A 26,825-nucleotide genomic window follows, 5' to 3' on the forward strand; every position below is an offset into this window, starting at 1 on the left:
TTATTGCCCGAAGGCAAACAAGTCAAGTGATTTATGAAACTGACCACATCACTAAGACAGAAGACAAAAACTTATTATTTTTTATTTACACTTTCATTGTAAGGGGCTGTGAAATGGAACAGAATTCTATTTACAAAATGCTCTTCCCAATACAATAAGCTAGAGCATTTCTCAATGAGTTTGTGGAGCTCATGTATAAAAGACAAAAGGTTAAGCAACACTGCACTGCCCAGTGGACCATCTGGTGAACATTAGAACTGTCAAATCATGAAAGTACCAGTTCGTCAAGAAAATTCCACTTCAAACCACTGCTGGGAAAAAAAGGGGATGGGCAAAACTAAGAAAATTGGTATTTTCAGCTTTTCTAAAAACAGAAGCATTAAATAACTTTAATCTAATTTCAATTGTTTTATTGGTTCTGTTCTGATGACCATATGGCTTCAGCATGTTGAATGCTTAGCTCTCTGTCCCCCATACAAAAGCACAGGGAAATAACTAAGCATAAAATCTCTTCAGAGGAGAAGCTCATCTCCTCTTAGTCCTTCTCCTCACCATGGGTGATAACATAACAAAGGTTCTTATAGTCAAGATTACCGGAGACATCTGGAGGGAAAGCAGCAAACATCTGGCTGACCTGCAAAACAAACAGGAAATAAGCATTACAAATGCAGGACGGTAGGACAGGAACTTGTACTGATCTCTGTGACCCAGGGGGCTCTTTGTGCCAACTGGCAGAGGGTACAAAGGTGCATAAGGGTTACAGGAATCCCCTGGATTTGGGATCATAGAATCATAGAATCATAGAATATCAGAGTTGGAAGGGACCTCAAGAGGTCATCTAGTCCAACCCCCTGCTCAAAGCAGGACCAATTCCCAGCTAAATCATCCCAGCCAGGGCTTTGTCAAGCCGGGCCTTAAAAACCTCCAAGGAAGGAGACTCCACCACCTCCCTAGGTAACGCATTCCAGTGTTTCACCACCCTCCTAGTGAAATAGTTTTTCCTGATATCCAACCTGGACCTCCCCGACTGCAACTTGAGACCATTGCTCCTTGTTCTGTCATCTGCCACCACTGAGAACAGCCGAGCTCCATCCTCTTTGGAACCCCCCTTCAGGTAGTTGAAGGCTGCTATCAAATCCCCCCTCATTCTTCTCTTCTGGAGACTAAACAATCCCAGTTCCCTCAGCCTCTCCTCATAAGTCATGTGCTCCAGACCCCTAATCATTTTTGTTGCCCTCCGCTGGACTCTTTCCAATTTTTCCACATCCTTCTTGTAGTGTGGGGCCCAAAACTGGACACAGTACTCCAGATGAGGCCTCACCAATGTCGAATAAAGGGGAACGATCACGTCCCTCGATCTGCTGGCAATGCCCCTACTTATACAGCCCAAAATGCCGTTAGCCTTCTTGGCAACAAGAGCACACTGTTGACTCATATCCAGCTTCTCGTCCACTGTGACCCCTAGGTCCTTTTCTGCAGAACTGCTACCTAGCCATTCGGTCCCTAGTCTGTAGCAGTGCATGGGATTCTTCCGTCCTAAGTGCAGGACTCTGCACTTGTCCTTGTTGAACCTCATCAGGTTTTTCTCGGCCCAATCCTCTAATTTGTCTAGGTCCCTCTGTATCCGATCCCTACCCTCTAGTGTATCTACCACGCCTCCTAGTTTAGTGTCATCTGCAAACTTGCTGAGAGTGCAGTCCACACCATCCTCCAGATCATTAATAAAGATATTAAACAAAACCGGCCCCAGGACCGACCCTTGGGGCACTCCACTTGAAACCGGCTGCCAACTAGACATGGAGCCATTGATCACTACCCGTTGAGCCCGATGATCTAGCCAGCTTTCTATCCACCTTACAGTCCATTCATCCAGCTAGATCCCCACACAAGTTGGCCAAAATGGGCCATGTAAAGTCTCTGCTGAAAGCCGGTGTCACACTGGTCATCATAATCATTGTGAGATGTACATATGGCATATATGTGGGGAGTTATGTGTATATACCTGTTCTCTAGGTCTGGGTGAGTTAGGGCAGAACACCAAAAGGTGATCTACAGACCCCTGTCAGGCAGGGGGCAAGAGATGCTTCTCTCTCTCTGACTGGTCATGTGCAAACTGAGCATTGTAAGGTTCACAATAGATGCCTGTTTACAGTCCAAGCAAATTGATTGGGGTGAGCTGCAGGAAAAAACAAAAGCAGCAAGGGTTATTCTGTGTAGGAGAAAAAATGATGAACCTTTGGAACTCTAACTGGGGTGCAGTTATCCCCGTTATCTTCAGGAAGGGGAGACAAGTTGCCAGCAGGGTTGGGCTGGTGGGAAAACGCTCTGGGAAGGACTTAGGAGAAAGCAGGACTGTATTAGACAAGAGGGCATCTTGTTAGTTGAGTGTAGACTCATAGACTCATAGACTTTAAGGTCAGAAGGGACCATTATGATCATCTGGTCTGACCCCCTGCATGCTGCAGGCCATAAAACCGTCCCTACCCCTTCCCTGGACTCTGCTGTTGAAGTCCCCAATCCTGTTTTTAGTGACTGCAATCGGCAGAGACCCTCCTGCTAGAGATCCCTGCCCCATGCTGCGGAGGAAGGCGAAAAACCTCCAGAGGCTCAGCCAATCTGCCCTGGAGGAAAATTCCTTCCCGACCCCAAATATGGCGATCAGTAAGACCCCGAGCATATAGGCAAGAGTCTCCAGCCCGACCCCGTTAGCCATTATACTATTTACCCACCATTGCTTGGCTTTCCTTGACTACTATGTTTTACCATTAAACCATTCCCTCCATAAACTTATCTAACTTTATCTTAAAACCAGACAGGTCCAGTGTAGGCTCTAGAAGGTGTGCGATGATTTTATTTTCTGTGTCACCATTTGTTTCCAATATTTCGGTTTGCTTCACATGAATCTCTGTTCTTTGCTAAATAAACTTATGTTCCCTTTCTCTGTAAATAAATCTAAGCGTTGTGTGTTAAGCGAAGCTGTGTTCTAAGGTGTAACTAGTGAGCTGGGGTGAGCTATTCCTTTGGGAGGAGCCAAGCTGGGAGTTCTGTGACCCTTCAGTGGAATGGGGGCTGGGCACTTCAGAGGGATGCTCAAGGGAGTCAGGGGTTGGTGTGTGACTACTGCTAACCTGCATGAGGGTCAGTGGTGCCTGCGAGGGCTGAAAGGGGAGCGCGTGTGTTGCCTTTGGCTGGGAGAAGCAGGGAGTTGACCCCGGCAGGCACACACAATGCTTCCTCATGCTATGGACAGGTGTTAGCAAGGTGCTCGCAACCCAAGGTACACAATCTCCATATGAAGTCCAACCCAGTTCAGCTCCTCTGCAGCCTGGTCCATAGCCCACAATGGAAAATCCTCCATTGACTTCAATGGTTATTGGAACAGGAATCACAACACAGCTGACCTAGCTAACCCACTCCCATTGGAACCCACAGCCCGCCGATTAAAAGAAATCTCATCAGCATCCAAGCTAGCCCCTCACCCAATAGAATTCCATTCAGTACTCCAGTCTAGCCCCTCAACTAACAGACTGTAGTTTGAACCTCCTCTCAGGGCCCTGCCTCTCAGCTGGCAGAACCCAGGCTAAGTCCCACACAAAGCAGAACTTTTGATAGATTAGTTCAGGAATCCAACAAGATTCCAGATGAGATAAATCCCACAGAAATGGAGCCCAGATCATTGTTCCAGCCCACACCCAACAGAACTTCATTGCCTAGCTCACTGCAGAACAGAACCACTGACTATAGGTCAGTCTTACACCTCCATGGAAATCCAAGGAATGCTTTTTGTATGCGATGCTGATTTAGCCATGAAATAACTTAGGGGAGGTTTTTTGTATTGTTCCTAATTGCCAGAGCTAGCATGGATCTCTCTATCAGTCTTGACATGAACTGAATTCATACAGCTAAAGAAGGGCAAATGCCCATTGCTGAGTAGCAGCTAGGGAGATATTCATATTTCAAAGAAGGTAAAAGGTCCTTACCTCTTCTTGACTGAATCGGTCTGCCTGTGTCATAAGCATTTCTTTGATGCTGTTCAGATAAAATGAAATTACCTGGTTAAAGGAAGATCCCTGCACATCACATCTCAGATTGCAAGCTGCTTTCTGAAAATGTGTGTGACTGCATAAATTAGAGCTGCTAATCCTCGAAAGATATTGTAAGAGATTTACTATGATATCTTGGTTCCAAGAGCCTTCCCCCATCAATGTCACCTCATGGTTCTGCCAAGTTATTTTGCTTTGTAACATTTTAAGATTGTTTACAGTTATTATATTTGTAATATAGCCACTTTCAACGCTTATCTTATCCTAAGATGGTGGTTTTCATGCTAGCTGTTTAAAAATGTGTGTAACTTAGCAAAGCTGAAGAAGAGAGCATTTTTGTGACGTCTAAGGATGAAAGAAACAGAGCATGAAATGAGAACAAGGACATGAGAAAGAAGACTTGAAAGAACTCCAGCAGCTATTCCAAATCACCACATGAGTATCCTTTTTATTTTATTTTTTTTCCCAAGCACTCATTCCCAGAGGAGATTGTGAACTGCTTGTATGTCAAGGTAAAGTATCTTGATCTGGAACTATTGAACTTTAACACAGACCTTATGCCACACACAAACTCCCTCCTATGCAACGACATCAAAGAGAGAAAATACTCTGGGCCAGAAACTTAGCTGGCCTGCGCATTGTTTCTGTACTAGTATACCTGTCAAATAGGGGTGTGATTTTTTTACTGAAATTCTCAGATTCATAGAGTTTTAAGGCCAGAAGGGGCCTTAAAATCATCTAGTTTGACTTCTTGCGTATCACGGGCCATTAAATTTCACTTATTTACCCCTATATTAAGCCTAATAGTTAAACCACTACAACCCCTAGTGTAGATGCAGTTATATCAGTATAACCGTACCTCATACTGGTATAGCTTATTCCCCTCCAGTACAGGAATAGCTATACCAGTATAAAGAGCCTGTGTCTACTCTAGGTGGGGTTGTACTGTTTTAACTGGTGTAGAAAATGGTACAACTTTGTGTGTAGATAAGCCCAGATCATTTTTACTTTCAACCTTTCCCCAATCCTTTATTCAATTATTAGAGCGCAAATTAAAGCTGTGTCTTTATTGTTCTTGTTACCAAAGGATACTTGTGCACTCTCAGAAAGTCCTAGAGGAAATTGATCTAGACCTAAATCTAGAGGAAATAGATTATAAATTGGTGACAGTGGGTTACAATTAGATATGTGCATAGAATTTGAAACAAGAATTGAAATCCAAAGATTTCCATTTCAGTTTTATATTTTTGAAAATGGAACTGATTTTGAAAAACATAAAAATAGCCCTGTGCTATGTCATGGATGCATCTTCTGAAAATAGAACACTTGTGAAATGAAAAGTGCCAATGAATAATACAAAAATCAGAATTTCTTTATGGTAGAAGTCAATTTGTATAAAAAATATATGCTTCTGAATGTGCATACTGTTGTTGGGAAGGGGCCATTTGGTGAGATATGAAATTTCTGGATTACCAATGGGGCCTGAGGAACAAAATAGTGAAAATATTCACAAAAAATGTCTGGAAAATATTTTCCACGCTTTAACACAGCTCTAGTTACGTTACAGTAACTTTCCTGTATTCTTTTCCCACCCTCTTTATTTAGCAAAGTCATATGAAGACTTTCCTTGTCACTAATAATTTTTGTCTTCTTAACCAGACCATTTGTTACATTACCATTGCTTTTGCAATGTAATTATCACATGATCTGCTGCTGCCTGTAATTAAAAGCTAGCAAGATAGTTCTCATGGAAATACATTGATAATTGGACATTTGCACCCTATAAAAAATAGGAGTAGAAAAACATAAATAGAAGGGCGCTGGATACACCAAGCAGATTGTTCAATGGGAAGAAACACTTAAACTACTTGTTGTGTTTTAGGGATCCCAAATAAACTTCCATCTCATACAGGCTTGAATTAGGAAGAGAGCTGGGTGCGATGTGTCCTCTGTTCATGGGCTTAGAGTGTTTTTGGAAAGAAAAAAAAAAGCTCAAATGTCTAATTATAATCTTCTGATGCACAGCCCAGCAGCCCTTGGCATTCTCACAAGTAAGAAGGACTGAGTTAAGGACCTATGCACATTTTCCATTATTTGTTTTATAGGGAAACGAACACTCAGAATTTCCAAAACTAGAAGCTATGTACTTCTTTTTTGCATAGTATTTTTTTCTCAAAAAAAAAAAAAAATTAAAAAAAATCAAAGCCTTGTGGTGACTTTACAGAAACCAGTCAGTGCCCATTTGCTTTGATGTGGCACACGAGATTATATCTGTTCTGGCTAATATCGACTGGTTCTAATATTTAAAATATTTTGGTTGCTCCTTTGATTTCCAAATAATTTTAGAAAATTACCTTTGAAATCCATGGGGCAAGTTGCTTTTTATCGGGAAGAGCCCATCACGCAATGCAGTCTTGGAAAAAGCTATCCGGGTTCGTATAAGCACTGGTTTAGATCATGGGAGATCATCCCCAATTCAGTCGTATCCTGTCGACTCTCCAAAGGGCCAGGAAACATTGAAACTCAAAGAGCTAGTTCCTCAGCTGGTGCAAATCAACACAGCTTCATTGACTTCATTATTAGAACTGACTGACATTGACCAGACTCAGTTCAATCAATGGGAAATGGGACTGAGTCATCTAACCTTTCCAAAAGCTACGCCAGTTTACTCCGGCCGTGAATCTGGCCCAACATATTTTCTCTCTTTGACGTCATTGTATAGGCGGGAGTTTGTGTGTGGTAAAACAACGTGGAGAAACAAAGTTTGTCATGGAAATTGGAAGTCTGTTACAAACTCCTGGAGCTTTTGGAAAGGTTAGAAAAGTCCATCCCAGTTGCCTTCGGATGGACTGAGTGAGTCATTTCCAGACAAGAGGTGAAAACATGCAGCGGGAAGAGACATAAAATCTCCAGAAGGATGTTAACTATATGAATCTAAAAAATAAGTTCTGATTCAACGGTCGATGTGACTGAGTTTGGGGGAGCCATCCCAATGGTTTTAATATGGAGGAATATTATTTATTAAGATATTAACTGTCATATTGAAAGGGTTGGGTGAGCCACTGTAAAAATGATTGCAAAACCTTCAAATGTTTAAAATTTGGAAGCATATGAATAGAAGTTAAACCTCAAAGACATTTATGGAATTGATTTAATGGTTTGTTCTGTAATGATCAACATTACCCTCGGGTCTAATAAGTAAACATTATGCTCTGTTGTGGTGATGAACTAAAGCCATTGTCTAATGCTAGCTGTGCAGAGGAAGTGGGGAGGATGACCTTTTCCGTCAAGGAAAAAAAAAAGTATCGTGCTCTCTTCTTCGCTTTTGGAGTCATTCCTAATTCCTAATTCGCCCCAGACTCTAAGAGGCTTCATTTGGACCTTGGCATGTGCGAAGACTGCAGGATCAGGCATAGGAAGGGGAGCGGCATATTTTGTATCCAATATGTTGCTAAAGATGGTGGTGGGAAAATAATATTTCATGGTTGTGATTTCACTACCATGTGATATGGCCTATTAGGCAATAGGATAAACTGTACTCTGGTATGTTGAGTCACTTCAGATGTCCCACTTCCACTGCCCAGCAAGGAGCTCTTCCCAAACTGTCTGGATAATATTAGCCTAAAAACAAATAGGAGGGCTCTTACCTCCAGTTCCTTCCATTTGTTAGCTACACCCACTTGATTAAATTGGGTTGTAGACTCTTTAGGGACAGGGTTGTTTCTTAGGGTTCGTCTCCATGGACACTTAGTTTGTGGCAAGCTGTGGATGCTAGCCTGCCATTGACTAACTGTCAGCGTGGACCCCACTGATGTGCACTAACAATTAATTTATGCATTTTGATCTAGCCCTCTTTGAAACCTGACTAGATCAAAGCACATTAACAAACTGTCAATGTGCGTCAGCAGAGTGCACAGGGACAGTAGACTGTGGCAGGCAAGTATGGGGGAGATTCACACCCCAGCTTGCTGCAAAACTAAATGTTTGTATAGACGAGCCCTTACTCTCTGTTTGTACAGTACCTAGCACAGTGAGGCTCTGATACTGACTGGGGACTCAAGTGTAAGAGAAATAAATAACACTAAATAAAGGAGACATTGTACATTAATTTATTTTTTTAATTTACTTGCACTATCCATCAGTTACACCAAATGCAGTCTACGAATACTCTGCTTCAGGCTACACATACACATCAGGGAGTCTGAGAGCAGCACAGACCGCTGGAGGTTCCCTCACGTTATCACGGTGTTGACAGAACCCCTTGATGTGTTATCACTTTATAACTCATGGCTTCCTAATTAGTATCATTTACAAAATGGACATTGTGAAAGGCCCCAAAACTGGCTGCTGTAGCATAAGTAATTAGGCCCTTATTCTCAAGGTATTTAAGTACGTCTAACTTCAACCATGTGAGTAGTCCCACTGAACTCATAGGTCACAGTTCCTTAGCTATTTTCCCTCCTTCAAATAATTTATCTCATGGGCCCGATTCTCATTTATATTAAGGCCCCTTTATACCACTTAACACCCCCATTCAAGCTCCTTTACGTTGCCAGATTGATGTAGAGAGGCCTACTGTATGTAAATAAAAATTGGGCCTCACATCTTTATATAAGCACAGTTGGGGAGCTGTCTTTAAAATAATAAATAATACTAGTAGTCATAATTAATGATGGGGCTTCCACAAGGTCCACTGGTGATCTGGAAAGCTAGAGAAAATGATCATCTAGGAATAGAGGGCTCAAATGGTAAACATTTAACAAGGGGAGATCCTCTCTGAAGCCATCTCCCTGTATTAATTAAGCTGACTGCTCTATTTTTAAAAGAGGACTAGCCTTCCCCTTCAAGTCAAGCCGTCTTTGAGAGTTCTGCACCAGACACTCATTTTAATTTTACATATGGAGTTGATCTATAAAGAGTGGGTCGTGTGTTGATTTATATCCAGACCTTGAAAAGAGGCTATCTAATGGCATGCATGTGATTACATTTCCGCTGCCTCTTGCAATATCTAAAGACAATAAGATCTCTTTTTGGGGGGATACAAGGACATTTATACAACAGGCTAGTCTTTTGACTGTCGCTTACAAAGCTACATGCTTTTCTGCCTGCCAGCTCTTCTGCCTCTAGAATACTGTAGAATGTACATCCTTTAAACTGCCCCTTTAAGCAGTGCACTTATTTTTTTTTTTTAAGGATTATAAATAAACTTACTAGTCTGCCTTTATGTGGCCTTTTCCTTCTGGGTCGAAAATCTTAAAAGCATTCAGAATGGTCTCTTCTGGGTCCGTGCCTAAAAGAAAATGAAATATAATGTAGATGTCTCTGTGTATGTTTGTATGGCTGTCTAATATTTGCTAAATAATTGCATTCATCTGAAAATGGAGCATTCATCTGAACCTGCAGTTGTGGGTTTGAAGACAAAGGTTTCTTAAGTCTGCAGCATTTGTCATGTCAGATAAACAATAAAGGTGAATAGTTCAGTGTTCAGAAGCTTAAAAATAATAACTCGTATCTATTCTGTGTCTGCAGGAGAGAAAACTTCCAGGAACTGGTCTCCAATATCAGTACCCAGAGGATTAGCAGCTTTCAGAAATGAAAATATAACAAACTGTTTCCCCGGCTGGCTTCCTTTAATCTTGTACTGTACGTTCCTTGTAAAAACACTTTTTGATGTTACTTGTTCTCCACTATATAGAGGAGAGGTTATTTCCCTCGCCAAAGGAAATGGAGCTCGTCACCAAAACGAAGTGTCAATGAAATGGAATGGAAACAGGATGATCAATGTACAATAGTGAATTGTCCTTATGTTGTGTATTGTGTTTCCATCTGAGAATCTCAAAGCACCATATAACCCTCACTGACATGCCTGGGAAGCAGATAAGTATTAGTTGGAGAAAAGAGAGGGTCTTTTGGTTAAGGCACTAGATTGGGACTGAGGAGATGTGGCTCGGCCACAGACTTTCTGCTTGACCTTGGGCAGGTCATTCAAACTCACTATGTCCATAAAACAGAATAATAATCCTTCCTTTCTCCCACCCTGGGTCTGTCTCTTCTATTTGGACTGTAAGCTCTTGGGAACAGGGCTTCTTTTATTATGTGTCTCTACAGCTCTGAGCACAATCTTGGTTTGGGCTTGTGGGTGGTACCATAATAGAAATAACCATTAACAACAATAGTACAAAATCCAATTTACAAACAAGTAAACTGAGCCCCACAGATCATTTAAATTAACTGGAATGGTGAGTCTTTGAAGTGTAATTATAATAGGAAAATGTGCTCTCAGCATAACAATGCCATTATGTCACACAATGTGACAGAGACAAAACCCAGGAGCTCTGACTCCTGGTTCTTTGCTCTGTCTATCAATCCACACTCCCTGACCACTCCCCAAGAAGTTTCTTGCTAAGGTTTCACAAGGATATTTAGCACATGGCTGTGCAGTATCTGAACTGACAGGGTGGCCCATAACAGCGTGGTCAATGATCCATAAACTAGAGGACTTCTTTCTAGGCCTTTGTACCACCGGCCAGGAGTATTCTTCTGCAAAATTCTGGACACTTATTTCAAACTGCAATGGCTATGCATTCAATACAGTGAGTGCTGGTATTTAATGTTTTGATTGTCTCATGCAGTGAAACTTATCCCAGCTCGGAGGAGGGGGTTGCATTTTAAGCAGTCACCTCTGCGTGGGGGATTTTTTTTCCCCTTAGTGCGTTTCACATTTTCTACTCTGTCATATCCCTGGACTTCAGCTTTGAAGAGAAGCAATGCAGCAGGCATTCTTTATTGATTAGCTAGTAAATAAAGTGGTTTCTTTGATGTGAGGCATCTCTGTTTTCTGTACAAATTGCATTATTCCAACTCCCTGTAGAAACAGCTCCATGTGGTTGGCATTAACATAAACTGAGTTTTGTTAGCTGTTCATCTGGCATCATAATATCAATATACAAAGCTAAAGCTTGTCTCAAAAATCCCAGCTTCCCTTTTATGACAGAAATCAATTACAGCACAACAAATTTCACTTAGAAAGCACCTTTCACCAAACTCTCTGAGTGGTACTTAGCTAATAAAAAGTGTTGCAAAATTGCCATATCCACTTCCTCCAGCCCATTCTCCCTTTATAATTGTACTACAAAGACTCTTCATCCCAATTAGTTTTGATTGGGAATGTGCAGTCTTTTGGCTCCGCTTATTTTGCATGACAAACCCAACCAGAAGGGCATGACAAGCACAGCTGTGATTTTCCCTTTGACAAATGGAAAGAAGAAGAAGAAAAAAAAGCTCTCCTGCTAATAGCCAACAGGAAACCTGTGGACAAGAGGGGTACACTTCACCCTTTTACCTTCCTGTGGTGGCTCTGTTTTCATGCCACGCAGTTGGCAGGACTGGAATCTCACCAGGCTTCAGCCATTGTGAGAGGCAAAGGACAGAAAGGAAAAGAGGCACTTTGCCAAGCGCTGTGTGATCATGGACATTATGAATAGGCAGGAGTGCACTCCAGAAGGGTGAATCAAGATATCCAGCAGATCCCAGCTAGAGCACCGTGAAGGAGGCTGAGTGTTACCTTCTGAGGGTATGGCCACATTGTAATCACGGCGTGCGAGCACGACATACTGTAATCTAGCTAGCTATGGCAGTTTGGTGCAGGCTAGCCCCACAAGTAATTACCCAGGATACCAGACTTGGACAGCCGTGGCTTCACTGCTCCAGTACCCAAGCTAGCCAGATTAAAACCAGCTAGGGTTTGTCTGCACGAGCTGCAATCATATCCCGTGATTGCAGGGCTGACACACCCTAAGGATCTAAGGGCTTGTCTTAAATAAATAAAGATGCACATACCACTGTGATGGGCAGATTAGAGAGAGGGATTAGATAAACTTTAAGAGATATTACTGGTTCTACTGACCTACCCCAGATTAGGTTCAAGTCCACCTCAAACCTTACGACTTTCTGTTCCAAGAGCAAGGAGCACTTCTTTGACCTTGACTTCAGTAATATAGACACATAGCACAGCAAACATAAAATAAATCATTAAAAATATGTTTTTAAAATCCCAACATAATATTCCCCCTTGAGACGAAATGGGAGGAAAGAGAAAGACAGCAAACACTTGCTATAACACTTAATGGACTTTGGAAGGTGTTCAGATTGTAAGGGGATGAAGGTAGTACAAGAACCCGAACAGAACAGAATTACCTTGATCTGAAGGCCAAAGCTTTTTCTCCTCATTAATATTTATTGAGAAGGTGACTGGAGGTGCATCTTAGCCACTGGGATCTCTCTTCTGCAATTCTTGGCCACGTACAATGCAAAAATGTAAACTAAATTACTGGCTTCCAGTTAGAATCTAGTACCGGTGGCAGAAATCCCTGTATTTTATATAGCATTGGGCCAAATTCCCCTTTGTTCTAACTCTAGTGAAGTCAACTGAGATTAAATCAGTCCACTTTGCCCACTAAACATGCCCTTGTGTGTCCAAGGGCATGTCACTTAGTCTCTCTGTGCCCTAATTCCCTGTCTGCAAAAATGGAGATAATTCCTCCCTACCTCACAGGGGTGTTTTCAAGAAGCGTTGATCAATGTTTGCGAGGTGCTGAGATATTACAACAAAGAGGTCCATACAAGAACACTGATAGATACCTCTCTAACCCACCAATGGTACTTACCTTTCAGTTTTTCACCAAACATAGTCAGGAAAATAGTGAAGTTAATGGCACCTGGAGCTTCCTGCACCATGGCTTCTAGCTCTTCATTCTTGACATTCAAGCGACCTGTAGTAGCAGAGATTATTTTTCATAATAAATAATCATTTTATTTCAAGAAGTGATTCCCCACTAACTCTTTCCCACTGTGGTGGTCTGGACTCAGCAGAACAATGTTAATGATGTGGTAGGACATAAGAACATAAGAACGGCCATACTGGTCAGACCAAAGGTCCATCTAGCCCAGTATCCTGTCTTCCGACAGTGGCCAATGCCAGGTACCCCAGAGGAAATGAACAGAACAGTCATCATCCAGTGATCCATCCCCGGTCACCCATTCCCAATTTCAGGTAGATGTAATTCAAAAAGTCACTGTCATAAAACAAACTGAAGGAGTTGGCTATAGGATAAAAGGACAAAAGAAGGAATGGGAGGGGAAAGTAATAAATAATTAATATGGGGGCAATGATAGCCAACATGGGGGCCCATTTCTGAAGAAACTGATTATCTTTCACCACGGGTGAAATCCTGAATTTCAGCCCTCATCCTATTACACAATCACCCATGAGATGGTTTTGTGATTATGCACTCATAATAAGAATGAACAGATGACTTGGGTAACCCTGTTTGTTCCCTTCCAACCTGCAGGACTTCGACTAGAGTTGAGATTCTGACAGCCCTACTCAAATTGAGTCGTACCTGGCTAGGCGTGCAGTCCCATTGATTTCAGTGGGCCTAGCTGAAGGGTGAATTAAGGGTATCAGAAACTGGCCCTAGGAAATGAACATTCCAGAGTAACATTGGTTACAGGTGGAAATTTCCTCACTATCACTATAAAGATATGGGGAGCTGCAGCTTTTTGCATGGACTCTGCTGAAGTCTGATTCCACCACAGGGAGCACTACGGATTTTAATCATTAACTCCTCTTGATAATATCCAGACGGCAAAAGCCCAGACACCTACATCACTGTTCAAGCCTCAAATACTGCAAAAGGGATGTAGCTCCAGGTTTGGGTTTATGAGCCTTTTGACCTTCCATTGCATGGGAAGGCCTGATGTTGTAAGGCGTTAAATACGCTCTAGACTTACGGCTTGAAAAAGGCCTTCATTAACCTCATGACACGCACATTCCAATCTAGGCACAGAGGAACAGACCTTCACATGAAGTTCCCACGTTGGCGTGGGAAGGACGGCGGCTGGTCCATGACAGAAACATTAATTGGTAGATATTTACATGACTCTTAGATGAAAAAGGTGCAGCTCAAGAAGCCGGATAAAAAGGCAAATCAGAAATGCCAGGCACGGACCCCTACTTGGGTGGGCTAATTATGAAAGGGGTGATGGGGAGGGATCAGTCTCTTAGGAGAGGATGTCAGCTGCACCACTCTCTATCACCCGCCAACGAATCCCGGAATGGCCCTCATTTAGCCTTTGAAAGGGGCTGCTCAGTAAACTTCCCGGCTAGAGATAGACAGCCAAGATAGCAGCTACCAGCCATAGAAGAGGATCAAATTGAGCAGGTTTGGCAGGTTTTCCCTTTGGCTCTCTGAGCCTCATGCATATCTTATGACTCATCCGGCTCTAATTTTAATATAATCCTTTCATATGCGCTTGAAATTTAAATTGCATTTAGAGTACTTTTATTTATTTATTTATTTATTTATCTATCTGTCTGTTTGTTTGTTTGTTTACTCACCCAATGCAGCAAATGTATCTCTCAGGTCTGCTTTGTCAATGAAGCCATCTCTATTCTGATCCATGATGGTAAAAGCCTATTAAGAGAAAAGGGGCATTGTGTTACCATTGCCTCTTGATGTCCCACTGTCAGTCCTGATACTCATCAATGTGGTATTATATTTGCGTTAGAAAGGGGAACATTTATCTTTGCTTTATTAATCTACAACGTACAGCGTGATTTTGCATTACTTACTTTCAACACGTTAATGTATCTTGGCAAGAGATTTAATTAAACCCACCCAAACTTCTTCTTACTAAATTAACACTCGGCGCAGCATGGAGTTGGGTCTATGCCAGTGCTGTCAGACCCAGCCATTCGGGCTTTAACCCGTGAAAGCTTGGATTAGGGAAGCTCTAGTCACAGCTGCCACGGAGGCTGTTACATGGGTTGTGTACCCCTGCTTATATCACATTGTCCTGTGCAGCTAGAACAAACTGTAAGACAATTAACAAGAGTGGCCATCACAAACTCAACAAGGAGTCTGGTGGCACCTTAAAGACTAACAGATTTATTTGGGCATAAGCTTTCGTGGGTAAAAAAACCTCACTTTTTCCATGCATCTGATGAATTGGGTTTTTTACCCACAAAAGCTTATGCCCAAATAAATCTGTTAGTCTTTAAGGTGCCACCGGACTCCTCATTGTTTCTGTGGAAACAGACTAACACGGCCACCCCCGATACTTGACATCACAAACTGGGTGCTGAGTTAAAGTCAAAGTTCTGTGGGGGCTGACAGGGAAGCTCAAAGTCTCATAGAAGAAATAAAAATACAAACGTGAAGTAAGAAAACTCAGAAATCTCTACTTTGATGTGTTATTTATTCAACCCAGGCTTGTTGCCCTTTCCATCACACTGTGTCCTTCAGGCTGTGGTCTAATTGTTCTCTGAATGACCTCAGTATGTTGACCTTAAAATATCTCCTGTCAGGCAATTCTCGATAGTTTGCGGAAAATACACTTGTTGTTTTGTAGTTTTTAGCCAACACACAAGTTTGGAACTTCAACATCTTCCCCATTCATCATTAAATACGCCTATCTATCTACCTACCTATCTACATACATACAATGGTCATAATTTAAAATTTTCTTATACTTTGAAAGATTTTAATGATTTGAGAGACATTTTCCTGAGCTCACAATGGGAATGTTAGAAGAACCAATAATATCTCTGAAAGTGGTAACTATCCATCCATCCATCCATCCATCCATCCATCCATCCATCCATCCATCCCAGGGACCTTCTACATGCTTCCCAAAGATACACAATCAAGGGAATTCAGGCAGACTCATAATATCTGGCTACAGCACTTTTACTGGAGGAATCTCAGTACTCATAGAAACCATCCTCAAATCCCTCCGCATACAACAGGCCAGCTTTCCCCAAGACACTACCAACTGCCTCCAGAAACGCCACAACATTAGCAGCCTCCTCAAGAACATCATCCTTGCCACCACTGATGTCACCTGCTTCTACACCTACATCCCTTACCATGATGGCATTGCTGCCTGCCTCAAATGCTTACAGGATAATGTACAACACTCACCTATCCCTCTAAATGCATTACCAAACTCATTGATTTCATCTTCGCTCACAACAGCTTCACACTTAACAACAAACACATTGTCCAAGCTATGGGAACAGCCATGGGTACTAAGATGGCTCCCCAATATGCCAACCTCTTTGTGGGCCACCTCAAAGAAGAATTTCTGGAAAAATGCACCACAAAACCAATGATATGCCTGACATACATCAAGGATATTTTCCTCTCCACCATAACTTCAAACACCACCATCCATCCATCAAACTCATTCTAAAACACTCCCACACCACCAACTTCCTGGACATCATGACTAGCTTCTGCAACGGAACCCTACAAAAGACTATATACAAGAAACCCACAGATCACCACACTTATCTCCACAAATACACCCCAGGCACACAAAACTATCTGTTGTCCACACCCAGGCATTCAGATACCACAGAATTTGCTCTGAGGAGGAAGTCTGGGATACACAACTAAAGACACTTAAAACAGCCTTCACTAAATAAGGACACTTTGCCAGTGAAGTAGATCACATCATGGAAAGGGACACCCAAATACCCTGGGAGAACATGCTTCAATCCAGGAAAAAAAAACCATTGACTGCACACTTCTAGTTGTCACCTACCATCCCAGACTGGAACATATATGGAGTATTATCAAACAATTACAACCCATGTTGGATGGGGCTCACATCCTGAAATAAATTTTTCCCAAACCCCTTCTTCTGGCCTTCAAATGATGCCCCAATCTCACCAAGCTGATCATCATAAGCAAGCTCCCCACAGATCAAGACCCACCAACTCAAAGTGGTACCAGACCCTGCCAGAACAACAGATGCAAAACCTGCAGACATATCTCCACTGCTACAATGATCAACATCTCCTAAAACACACCTTTCAAGGTTCATGTGTAGGCATGAACATGTGATGTACCTCATCCAGGGCATCAAATGCCCCAATAACGACTATGTGGGTAAAACCAGACAATCACTACCCTCTCAAATGAACTCGCACATTAAAATGATAAAAGACAAAAACACCATTTCACCCATGGGTGAACACTTTTCATGAAGCGATCGCTCCCGATCTGACCTCTTGATACTCATCCTCAAAAGAAACCTAAGGCAAGCCTGGGAGCTTAAATTCATAACTCTCCTAGACACTCAAAACCATAGACTCAGAGACACTGGTTTTAAGGCTCATTACAATTTGTAACATCCCATTGCCTGCTTACCCTGAATTCCCCACTTCATTATAAGTAGTCTCCTACAGCATGTGTAAACCCTTATGCTTAATACTCTTACCTTGAATTGCCAACTTCATTTTAAGTGGTCTCCCACCACGTGTTATCTCCTTATCCTTAACAATTTGTCCCAACTTGTATTTAGCTCTGGTTTCTTTCCCCAGACCTGCAGGCAGCTCCATGAAGCTCAAAAGCTTGTCCCTTCCACCAACAAAAGTCGGTTCAATAAAAGATATTTGTCTCACCCGCCTTGCCTCTATCTCTCTACCTGTCTTTTGTGCCCATTTCCATGGTACTGTATCTTTTACCATCTCTGATGTCACCTTGTTTATTGATACACATTGACTATAATGAGCGGTAACATCCACAGGTGCATATAGCTAGCTCACTGTATCCACCTACCATAATTTGTATACATTTGTAGTCTACAGCTCTGTGAGGTGCAGCCCCTTCCATGATACCGTTTTATCATCATATCTTCATGCAATCTCACCTCGATTTCTCATGAAACCTCAACATTCAAGCTCCAGTGTGCCTCTGTGATCATTTACAATAGTGTATATTCACAATAATTGATTCCTATGCCATATACCCATCTAATGATAAGTTTAAATCTACTCGCCATAAGTTATTTTCACTTCTCTTGCAGGGCTGACTGTGTAGAACAAGTAGAAGAGAAGAAATGGCCTTTTGGCTAGCTGTGGCGCAAACGTAGTATTAGTTCTACACACATACACACAGAAGAGAGGCAATATATGATATAAATACTATGTTTGCTTCTTGACAAGTGGCGTTTAAAGTAACATAATCATTGTAATGGTGAACAATCCTTCTATACCTGGAAATAGGTGCACAAATAAGGCAATTCTCATGCACTAACAGAACAATAATGTGTTTTGGTTTTTAACTCTGCAAAGAATGATTATATTTATAAAAAAACCCTGGATTTTGTTCCTGATTTTTAAAAAGTCACGTGTCCGCTTTTAAACTATGGTATTAGGCCCAATTCTGCAAGCGCTGTCAAGTCTCTACTGCCAGGGCTTCACATTGGCTTCAATGGTGCACTGTGTCCTCAGCAGGGCTAACTCACAGTGGTCTGTACTGAACTCAGTTCTAGTCCCTGATTCCACAAAGTCATTGAGAATGTGCCCAATCTGAAGCATGTGAATAGTCCCACTGAATAATCTTCAGAGCCGATTACAGTCAACAGCACTCTTTCCATTGATTTGAATGGGCTTTGGATCCGGCCGTAAGTGCATAGCGTTGGCTGAAATTGGAGGGGGAGGGGTGAATCTCTTTCTGGTGAAAAATGGCTTTGATTTTTAATTTTAGTCAAACCTCCCCAGTTTTTCAACCAGAAACCGAAAACTTACCAAAAATGGTTTCAGGTTTTGAGTTTTGCGTAGGGAAAAGTAAAACCAAACTTCTGCAAGAAATATTTTTAAACAATGATTTTAAATACTTCACCAAAAAAATGGCATTTTTGACCAGCTCTAGTTTATGCAGGTGGGTTTTAGATGACAACCCTTTAAGAAAGAAAATGGGCATTGATTGTGATGCTGATAAAAGCCGGTTAAGTGGTGTTCCACAGAAAAGGCTAACAGTTTCAATGAATTTTCTTTGGTCATGTTCACAATCTCTTGTGTGGGTTCCAATGGTCGCTCATGAGAGTGAACTTCAATAATGTGAATCCTCCAGGAAAGTGAATGTTAAAGCCACATATATGAAAATGAATTGTATCTAGTCACACACCCCAAGAGTCACTCTGGAAGTTCTTTTCAGGGAACAGAAATGATAGGATACATCTTACCTGACCATCCAGAGCTGCTCAACACAGCTCAAAGAATGAACGTACAAAACGACTTGTAGTCAATACACAAAGTTAACAAAAGTCATGGGGGGGGGGGGGCAGGGAAAGCAATGAATAATTTAAAATGACAAATCTGAGAAAACTGTGATGTGCTCATGGACATTCCAGAAGCAGAAAAATAGCTTAAATACATCAAATAAATTATCCATCATTAATTATTCATTCAGCTCTTATGCCCGAGTCATTAGTTTTGACTCTACACAGGTAACTGATCAAGGAATCAACAATACATAGTTAACCCCAGACTCTCCTTGATCTCAGGAGCCTGAATTAGTTAACCTTAGGTACACCACTGTAAAGCCCTTATTTTTGTGGGCATTTGGGAAGAGATAGGTTGAGGGTTTCGTGGGGTTTGGTTTCTGGTTTGGGGGTTGGGTTGTTAGAGAAAGGTGGGTATTATGGAACTATCCATTAATTAAAGCCCCAGTTAAGGAAAGTATCCCAGCATTGAAATACATGCTTAAAGTTAAGCATATGCTTAAATGATGTCTTGAATGTGAATAGCCTTAAGCATGCGCTCAAATGCTTTTCTGAGTGAATTGTATAGTAATTGTTTTTTGTATTGAGTTTTGTAGGTTTTTAAATAATGTGTAACACCTAGATCTTGAGCAAAGAAAGAAAGAAAGAAAGAAAGAAAGAAAGAAAGAAAGAAAGAAAGAAAGAAAGAAAAATTAATAAAAGTGCACAAGTAAAATGTTATCAGCGAAAACCACTAAGATGATTCAAAAAATAACCATGTAGTCTATTAAAGCAGATGAACAAAGTAACGATTGCAAAACAATCCTAAGCAGCGATGGGAGAATGTATAACATAGCAGTACCGGATAACAAAGTCAGCCCACCTCTTTAAACTCCTGAATCTGGGTTTGATCGAACATGGAGAATACATTGGAACCACCTCCTTCTGTCTTCTTCTTTGCCTTTTTTGGAGACTATAAAAGAAATAAAAAGATCCAGTAGGTAATAAATAACACTTGGAACACCAGGTAAGACAACCACATTTATAATGGAAGGTAATATGCATGCACAAGTAGCATGAGAGGGTTGTATTCGGTTATATTTTCTCCCACGTTTGATTCAGTACTTAGTTGTGCAACAAATATATAAACACAGAAAAATGCTGCTTGGTTACAAAAAAAATGGGGTGCATTTTTATCGAGGAGTTTTGTTGCCAATTACTTTCTATGGACTGGATTGTAACCTGATAATCCAGCCTGAGTAAGAGGCAGTACATGGTTATGTTGCCCCAGAAGCAGTACAGGAACCAGACTTGGAGAGTCCGAGCTGGTCTTTGCTTTCTCCTTGCTTCTTGGGGGCAGTGGTCCATGCCAGCCCGTTTGCTAGTGCTGATTACTTTCCTCTCAGTGCTGGCTCTGTTATGCTGGCTGGCTGGTTGGGGGTGGAAGAAGCTAAGACTCTGACCTCTCCCCACAACGTGCAAACCTGTGCAAGAATAGCACCCCTCCAGCAGCTGCTCCCTCCCCCTTCCCTGCCGGCTCTGGCCATGCAAGGAGCCTGCATTGGGGAGTGAGAAAGCTCCTTGTTCTACTTTACTCCCCTGCCAGATCCTCAAAGGTATTTAGGTGCCTAACTTCCGTCGATTTCCACACCTAAATACCTTTGCGGATCTGGGCCTATATGTCTTGCCCAAGGTTGAGGGTATGTCTACACAGGGAAAAAAACCCACATCCGCGAGTCTTAGAGTCCAGGTCAGCAGACTCAAGCTAAAAATAGTCCTGTAGATGCTCAGGCGCTGAAGCCCAGGAGGTTCAAAGCCCAACTTCGAACACCTACTTTTAGCACACGCCCAAATCTGTAGACCCATGCTCTGAGACTCACCACTATAGGGTTTTTTGCTCTGTAGACAGACCCACAGGGAATCTGTGGCAAAGCAGGGAGCTGAACCTAGGCCTCCTGCGGACTAAGTCAGTACTAACCACTGGACCATCCTTAACCCCATTTGTACTATAGTCCCGTCTGCCCCTTACGGAATAGAAAATGAAAAATTCTGTTCTGTTTGGACTACGCTGTACAGAACAAAAGGCAACTTTCTCCTCTCACCAAAATCTGTCAAGATTCAAATGAGATCCTGGGAATGAGAGCTGGTCAAAGACGTTTTTCCATCTAGCACTGCTGGAAATATATAGTGTCTGCTCAACTTAACTTGCCATGCAGATTTCAGCATTCAGCCATCCTGGTGAGGATCTCATGTTATGGTATATACCCCACACACATACACACATTGTACCTATCTTCTGGAACACAAACTCCTGTACTATGGGAAATGCATGAGAGAATGTATTTGCTGGGAAGAAAAACAAAGACAAAATGCCACCCAAGACGTGGAAAGATATGTGAACAAATGGAATGTTTAATTAATGTAGAAATATTGATTTTGGAAAATAAACAGATTCCCTCCTCCTCCTCACACAGAATGAGTGTTGTTTTGAGCCAAAATGGGCAGCATTTCATGCAATTTGAGGTGCCTGGTGGACATTTTCAGCATTTCTAGTTAAAGTGGAAATCTAGGGACAACCCCACTTCTTCACAGTGTATTCATTCCCCAAGGTAATAAGAGAACAGATGTTAGCCCCGTTGAGTACACTGACACTTCTCTAGGGGCTAATGACTTCACAATGTAAGCAGTACTTGCAGGGCTGGCCTTAGATTTTGCGGGAGGGTGATTTCCTAAGGGCTTCTCAAATTTAGCCAATCCATCTGAGGGGGCAATTTTTGAGCCACCACTAGCTTTTTTTTTTGCTGCAGATAAGGGGAGCCCTGTTGCTCAGTCCATGTATGATTTTTTTATTCACCCTGATAAATTTCCTCCCTAATAATCAATTTACTTTCTGAGGTTAACACCACAATGAAAAGGGCTAGAATCCTCCTCCTCCTCCTCCCAGGGCAAGGCCTGATTACTCCATGCATGGGGTACTCCCTGGCTAATTTTGGTGAGATGTCTATATAAACAGCTCAGAGTGCATACACAGTAGGGACTTTAAGCAGGAGTTGTAGTTGTATGAAATTCCGTGGTAAAACCCAGAGATGTGGCACATTGTCAATACCAAAAAAAATCAGCTCCCTTTTTTTAAAAAGGAGTGTTAAAGCCCATAGAGACTGAAGCATATTTATTCACAGAACAAGTACAGCACCGGGCAAATTCAAACCCTTAACCTCACCACCTCAATGATTTGTTAATAGGCTTCAATCCTGGCCCCTAAGAACCACCTCCAGGGTTGATAAAGGATTGTTCACTGCCAATATTGACCATTCTGTCTTTAATTTTTCTGCTGAAAGTCCAAGTATGGGTCCCAGTTAACACCTTTTACAATTTGCTTCCCTGCGGAATCAGACTGAGACCACCAAATCATTTCACAGAGGCCACCGAGCAGCTGTCAGATGGTAGTGCCTTTCCATCACTGGGTCCAAATTCAAACTGTTGGATCCAGGGCTCAAAGGATTATCATCCGTCTGCTGGGCTATCCAGCCTCCCAAATCCCCCCTTATAGGTGGTGTGGGTGGGTGCGTGTCTCACTTGAATTGCCAGGAGATCCATATTCATAGGGCGGAACCCCCAAAATCTTGGGAGAATGGGAACGTGAGGCAGCCTGAGGGGCTATCTGCCGGAGATGAGATTTCACCTTGTTGGTGTTGTAAGTCAAACCCAAAAGGCAGCTAAAAGAGAGCAGAAATGCGTCTGAGCTGCAGAGTTTGCACTTGGGTCGAAAACTCCCCACAGTTCTGCAGTGATTAAACCAGGATTTCGTCTGAGGCTTATCTCTCCAAAACAATCTAATATCTTTGTTTTACCTCACAGAACAGTGAGCAGGGCAACAGATGGGGAAGCAGAACACCTCGTTTTTATTCTTGGATATATCTGTGGTTTACTGCCTGGCCTTTAGCAAATCACTTGACCACTCTGTGCCTCAGTTTCCCCATCTGTACAATGTGGTTAATAATAACTTTGCTAAGTGCTTTGAGATCTACTGCTGAAAAGTGTTAGATAAGAATGTTAAGAGCTATGAGGAGGTGCGGGTTCCCCAAACTGAGATTCCAAAGCCTCTGACAGAAAAGAGTCTGGAAGAATGTTGCGATGTCTGATACAATTCCAGCCTGGGTGTATTTATCACCCCACTGAGAAGACAACAGTTCTTTTTCAAAGGGGACCTCAGAGCCATCACGCATTGCTGCATTATATCACCAGTGCTAGTGCTCTGTCAGTTGGCTTGGGTTTCTAAGGATCTTTTTGTTAATTTTTAGATGCTTTAAATAAAACCTGAATATGAAAAACCCTGACCCTGAGACAGCTCAGGCTAGCCCAGTGCTTGTTGTGTTCTGGGTTTCCTTCACTGAGATTCTTTACATTTCTGCTGTCTGGTAGGGCCTGGGAGTCGGAGAGAACAAAGATAGACAGAAACAGTGAGTCAGCGTCGCCTCCGCCTTTCTGGGTGCAAAGTAAGAACATGGATCTGCGGGCGGGGGGGTTAGAGAGGGGGTGTGTTCGTGTCTACAGGTGAAGAATTTCTTCTGCTGCTTTAAAGGTGACCTACGCACACAAGCAACTTAATAACTGCAGCGGCTGTATGCCAATGTAAGTTAGGTCAACGTAATTTTGTAGTGTAGACTTGGCCTGTCTGTTTCACACCTTTTGGATCCTTTCGGTGGCCGGGCTTGCACGGAATGATCTATTCTAGAGGAGCAAGCAGCATAAACTGCTCTGAGAGCCACAATCGGCATTTCAAGCAGGCAACACAACAGGCGCTGAGAACTCAAATAAAAACCTGAGCTCTCAGAGCAGAGAAACAGAGGATCTTTTTATTACCCCTTCTATGCTCACAAACAAATCCCTCCTCTCACCTCCCCACACACCATCGTACACACAGCTCCTAATTCCCTCCCTTCCCCCTCCACGATCCCTTCCATATCCTTTGAACTTCATCCCCCACACATCACACCAACAATCTCTCCTGTTCCCTACAAAATCCCTCACCCCAGCCATCTCTCTCTCTTTCATAAACACACACACACACAGAGTCCACTGGCTTCCATCACTCACACACACACACACACACACACATCGCAGTCCCCACGACAGCCTGTTCAAACCCTGTGCCCCAAATCTCCTCTGCGATCCCCTTGCGCTACATAAGCACACGATACCTTTTCTCCTCTGGCAAGTATACACATAAATGGCCCCCTCTCAAGCACACAGAAATGAACAGCTCACCCGCTCCAACACAAACTCCCCCCCCCCCCACACACACACACACACTTCCATAGGAAAGCCATGGGCCAGATCTCCAGCTGGTGTAACTCGACCTTGCTCTATTGCGGTCAATATTTTTTAGTACAGGTGGTACATTCCAGGCAGTCTAGCAAGCTGCAAAACACATTTCATCAGAATGTGATCTATTTTTGGGTACATGATTCCCTTCAGCACACACAATTCACTACAAAGTGTCACCGAGCTGAATGAACGCGGGAATGTTGTTGGAATATGGAAAAGCTCTCTCTCTCTCTCTCTCTCTCTCTCTCTCTCTCTCTCTCTCTCACACACACACACACACACACACACAGAGACATCACAGATCCAACTTTACTGAAAATTCCCTGGTATTAACTGGGACCTATAGACACACAGTTCTCAGAATTCCATCCTGTAACACTTGTGTGGTCTGCTTCTTGTTAGAAAAATTATCTCCCTGAACCCTGCCATTCTCATTCTCTTCAATCCTGTATATCAGAACCTAGCTGACTTCTAATTATTTTTTACTGTGGTGCTTTGTCTGCACTAATCCTTTGAAAGTAGCTTTACTGAACATCTGAAATATTATGATGCTATAAAACCTCTGTAATATTTATAAATCCCTTAAGACATCATAAAGGGGGGGAAACCCTCCTCACAGAGTTCATCTTGCATAATTACATATAGATTTCCCTCTGATTAATAAAAAATGATCTCTTCCTTATGTAAAGATATTCTCAGCTTTCTTTCATTAAGACCATTTTTTCTTTCCATTTTAAATCTGTTTCATGTGTCCGTGAATTGTAAGGTGCTTCAGAAGATGGTTTCCCAGAGCAAAAGGCACAGTGAAAAGCAACATCACGGACAGTCTTCAGTAGCAATGAGGCTTTGGGGACATGTGTTGCCACATTCTGAGATCCATAGCATTGGCCAGTTTGGCCACAGATAGTCTTGGAATAATTATTCCAAAAGGCAGAGAGCATTGTGGGAAAGGAGTCAGTTCACCAGAATGAGAGGGGGGAGAGAAAGACACGTAAAGGGGTGAAAAAGAAAAAGAAAAAGTCAAGACCCAATACATGTCACCAGATAAATGGTTGGCTTAGGTTCTAGAGAAATCCATTAAAGTGTAGCCTATATATCTGAGGTCCCAGTTGGAAAATCGGGACAAATACACTCTCCTCTAAACCAGTGGTGAACAGGGTTTGGTTGCTGGCGTGTACAGGGGCAAACCATTTTCACTATGCGCAAGCTGATGTTACAACCTGGTCTTGAGCATGGTTTTTAGAAATTGTTTTGATTGTGGTTTGGTCCTGTTCAGAACAGTGGTTGGGGCACATTCATCTCCTGCTTCAAGGGAACCAGGCTTGAACCACGCTTCAACAAGGGTTTTCAAACACAGGTCTCTGGTGTCAATAGGCTGCAAACAGCAGCCACAGGTGCCAGTGGGAAATGCTACACTGAGAGAGCTTGAAAGGAGGCAAGAGACGGAGGAAAATAAAGAAAAAGAGCTGAAAGCAAATAATTAAAGACACAATATTCCTTTCCCTCCTTGTTAAGATAGAAAAACCTCCAGTGCTCCAGCCCTTGTTGAATGATGTTTTAGTCATTCCAGTGAAAATGCAGAAGGCAAGCGCAGAGCCAGATACACAGATGTCATCTTGGGTTGAAAATCTGCCCTTGCTCTTTGGAACCACATAGGCTGGGACAATAGTGCAGAGGTAGCCATGCAGCAGGTCCCGGAGCCATCCTGCCAGCACAGGGCAGGATGCCCAGTGGGGCTGGGAGGGCAAGGAGTTGGCTATGGAGACTACAATCTCTGTAGTGCTCCTTGCCTCTTCTTCCTTGTGCCAATGACAACATTGTCACAACGCTGCCTCGGCCGCAGCAGACTATTTATCTTCGGACTGTTCAGCACCGCTGGCAGCATTAGTTGCTGCCCCAAGGTGAGACTAGGTTGGAAAAGAGACTCCCAGCAAGCTGGTGAATCCATGCAGCATGGGTACGATTTTGCTCTGACTGTCTCCAGCCCTAGCACATTTATTAATAGAGTGCAAAAGGGTGCTCTGAAATTCACAGCTCATCCAGTGTCCCCGGTGCTGGCTATCTCCTCAGTCTGAATGTGAGTCTGTTTAAGGATGAGATCTGACATTGTTATTATCATTGCTCCTGTTAAAGTAGCTATGGTTAAGAAAGAAAGAAAGAAAGAAAGAAAGAAAGAAAGAAAGAAAGAAAGAAAGAAAGAAAGAAAGAAAGAAAGAAAGAAAGATTGGGAAAAAGTAACTCCTACCATGGTGTTGCTGTTCCTTCTGCCCCTTCTGTGCCAACTAGCCAGCCAGCATACACAATGCCAATTGTTCCTTTATATAGTGTCACCGAGGAGTAAAAATATGCCTGCTCCAAGTTTAGACAATAGATGTAAGATTGGAAAAGTGCAGTCATTGG

General features: G+C 42.5%; 1 protein-coding gene across 1 annotated transcript; it reads right to left on the reverse strand.

The window, feature by feature from the left end:
* Nucleotides 1–59: 59 nt before the first annotated feature.
* On the reverse strand, nt 60–26,825 carry MYL10 (myosin light chain 10). The gene is made up of 7 exons (XM_005284418.5): nt 26,671–26,825; nt 19,981–20,070; nt 14,443–14,518; nt 12,710–12,814; nt 9,255–9,333; nt 3,981–4,029; nt 60–634 (listed from the first exon to the last, which is right to left on the reverse strand). Exons 1-7 carry the CDS (start codon nt 26,671–26,673, stop codon nt 536–538), a joined length of 501 nt encoding a protein of 166 aa, XP_005284475.1. The 5' UTR covers nt 26,674–26,825; the 3' UTR covers nt 60–535.

Source organism: Chrysemys picta, chromosome 19, assembly GCF_011386835.1.
Source record: "Chrysemys picta bellii isolate R12L10 chromosome 19, ASM1138683v2, whole genome shotgun sequence".
Classification (NCBI taxonomy): Eukaryota; Metazoa; Chordata; order Testudines; family Emydidae; genus Chrysemys; species Chrysemys picta.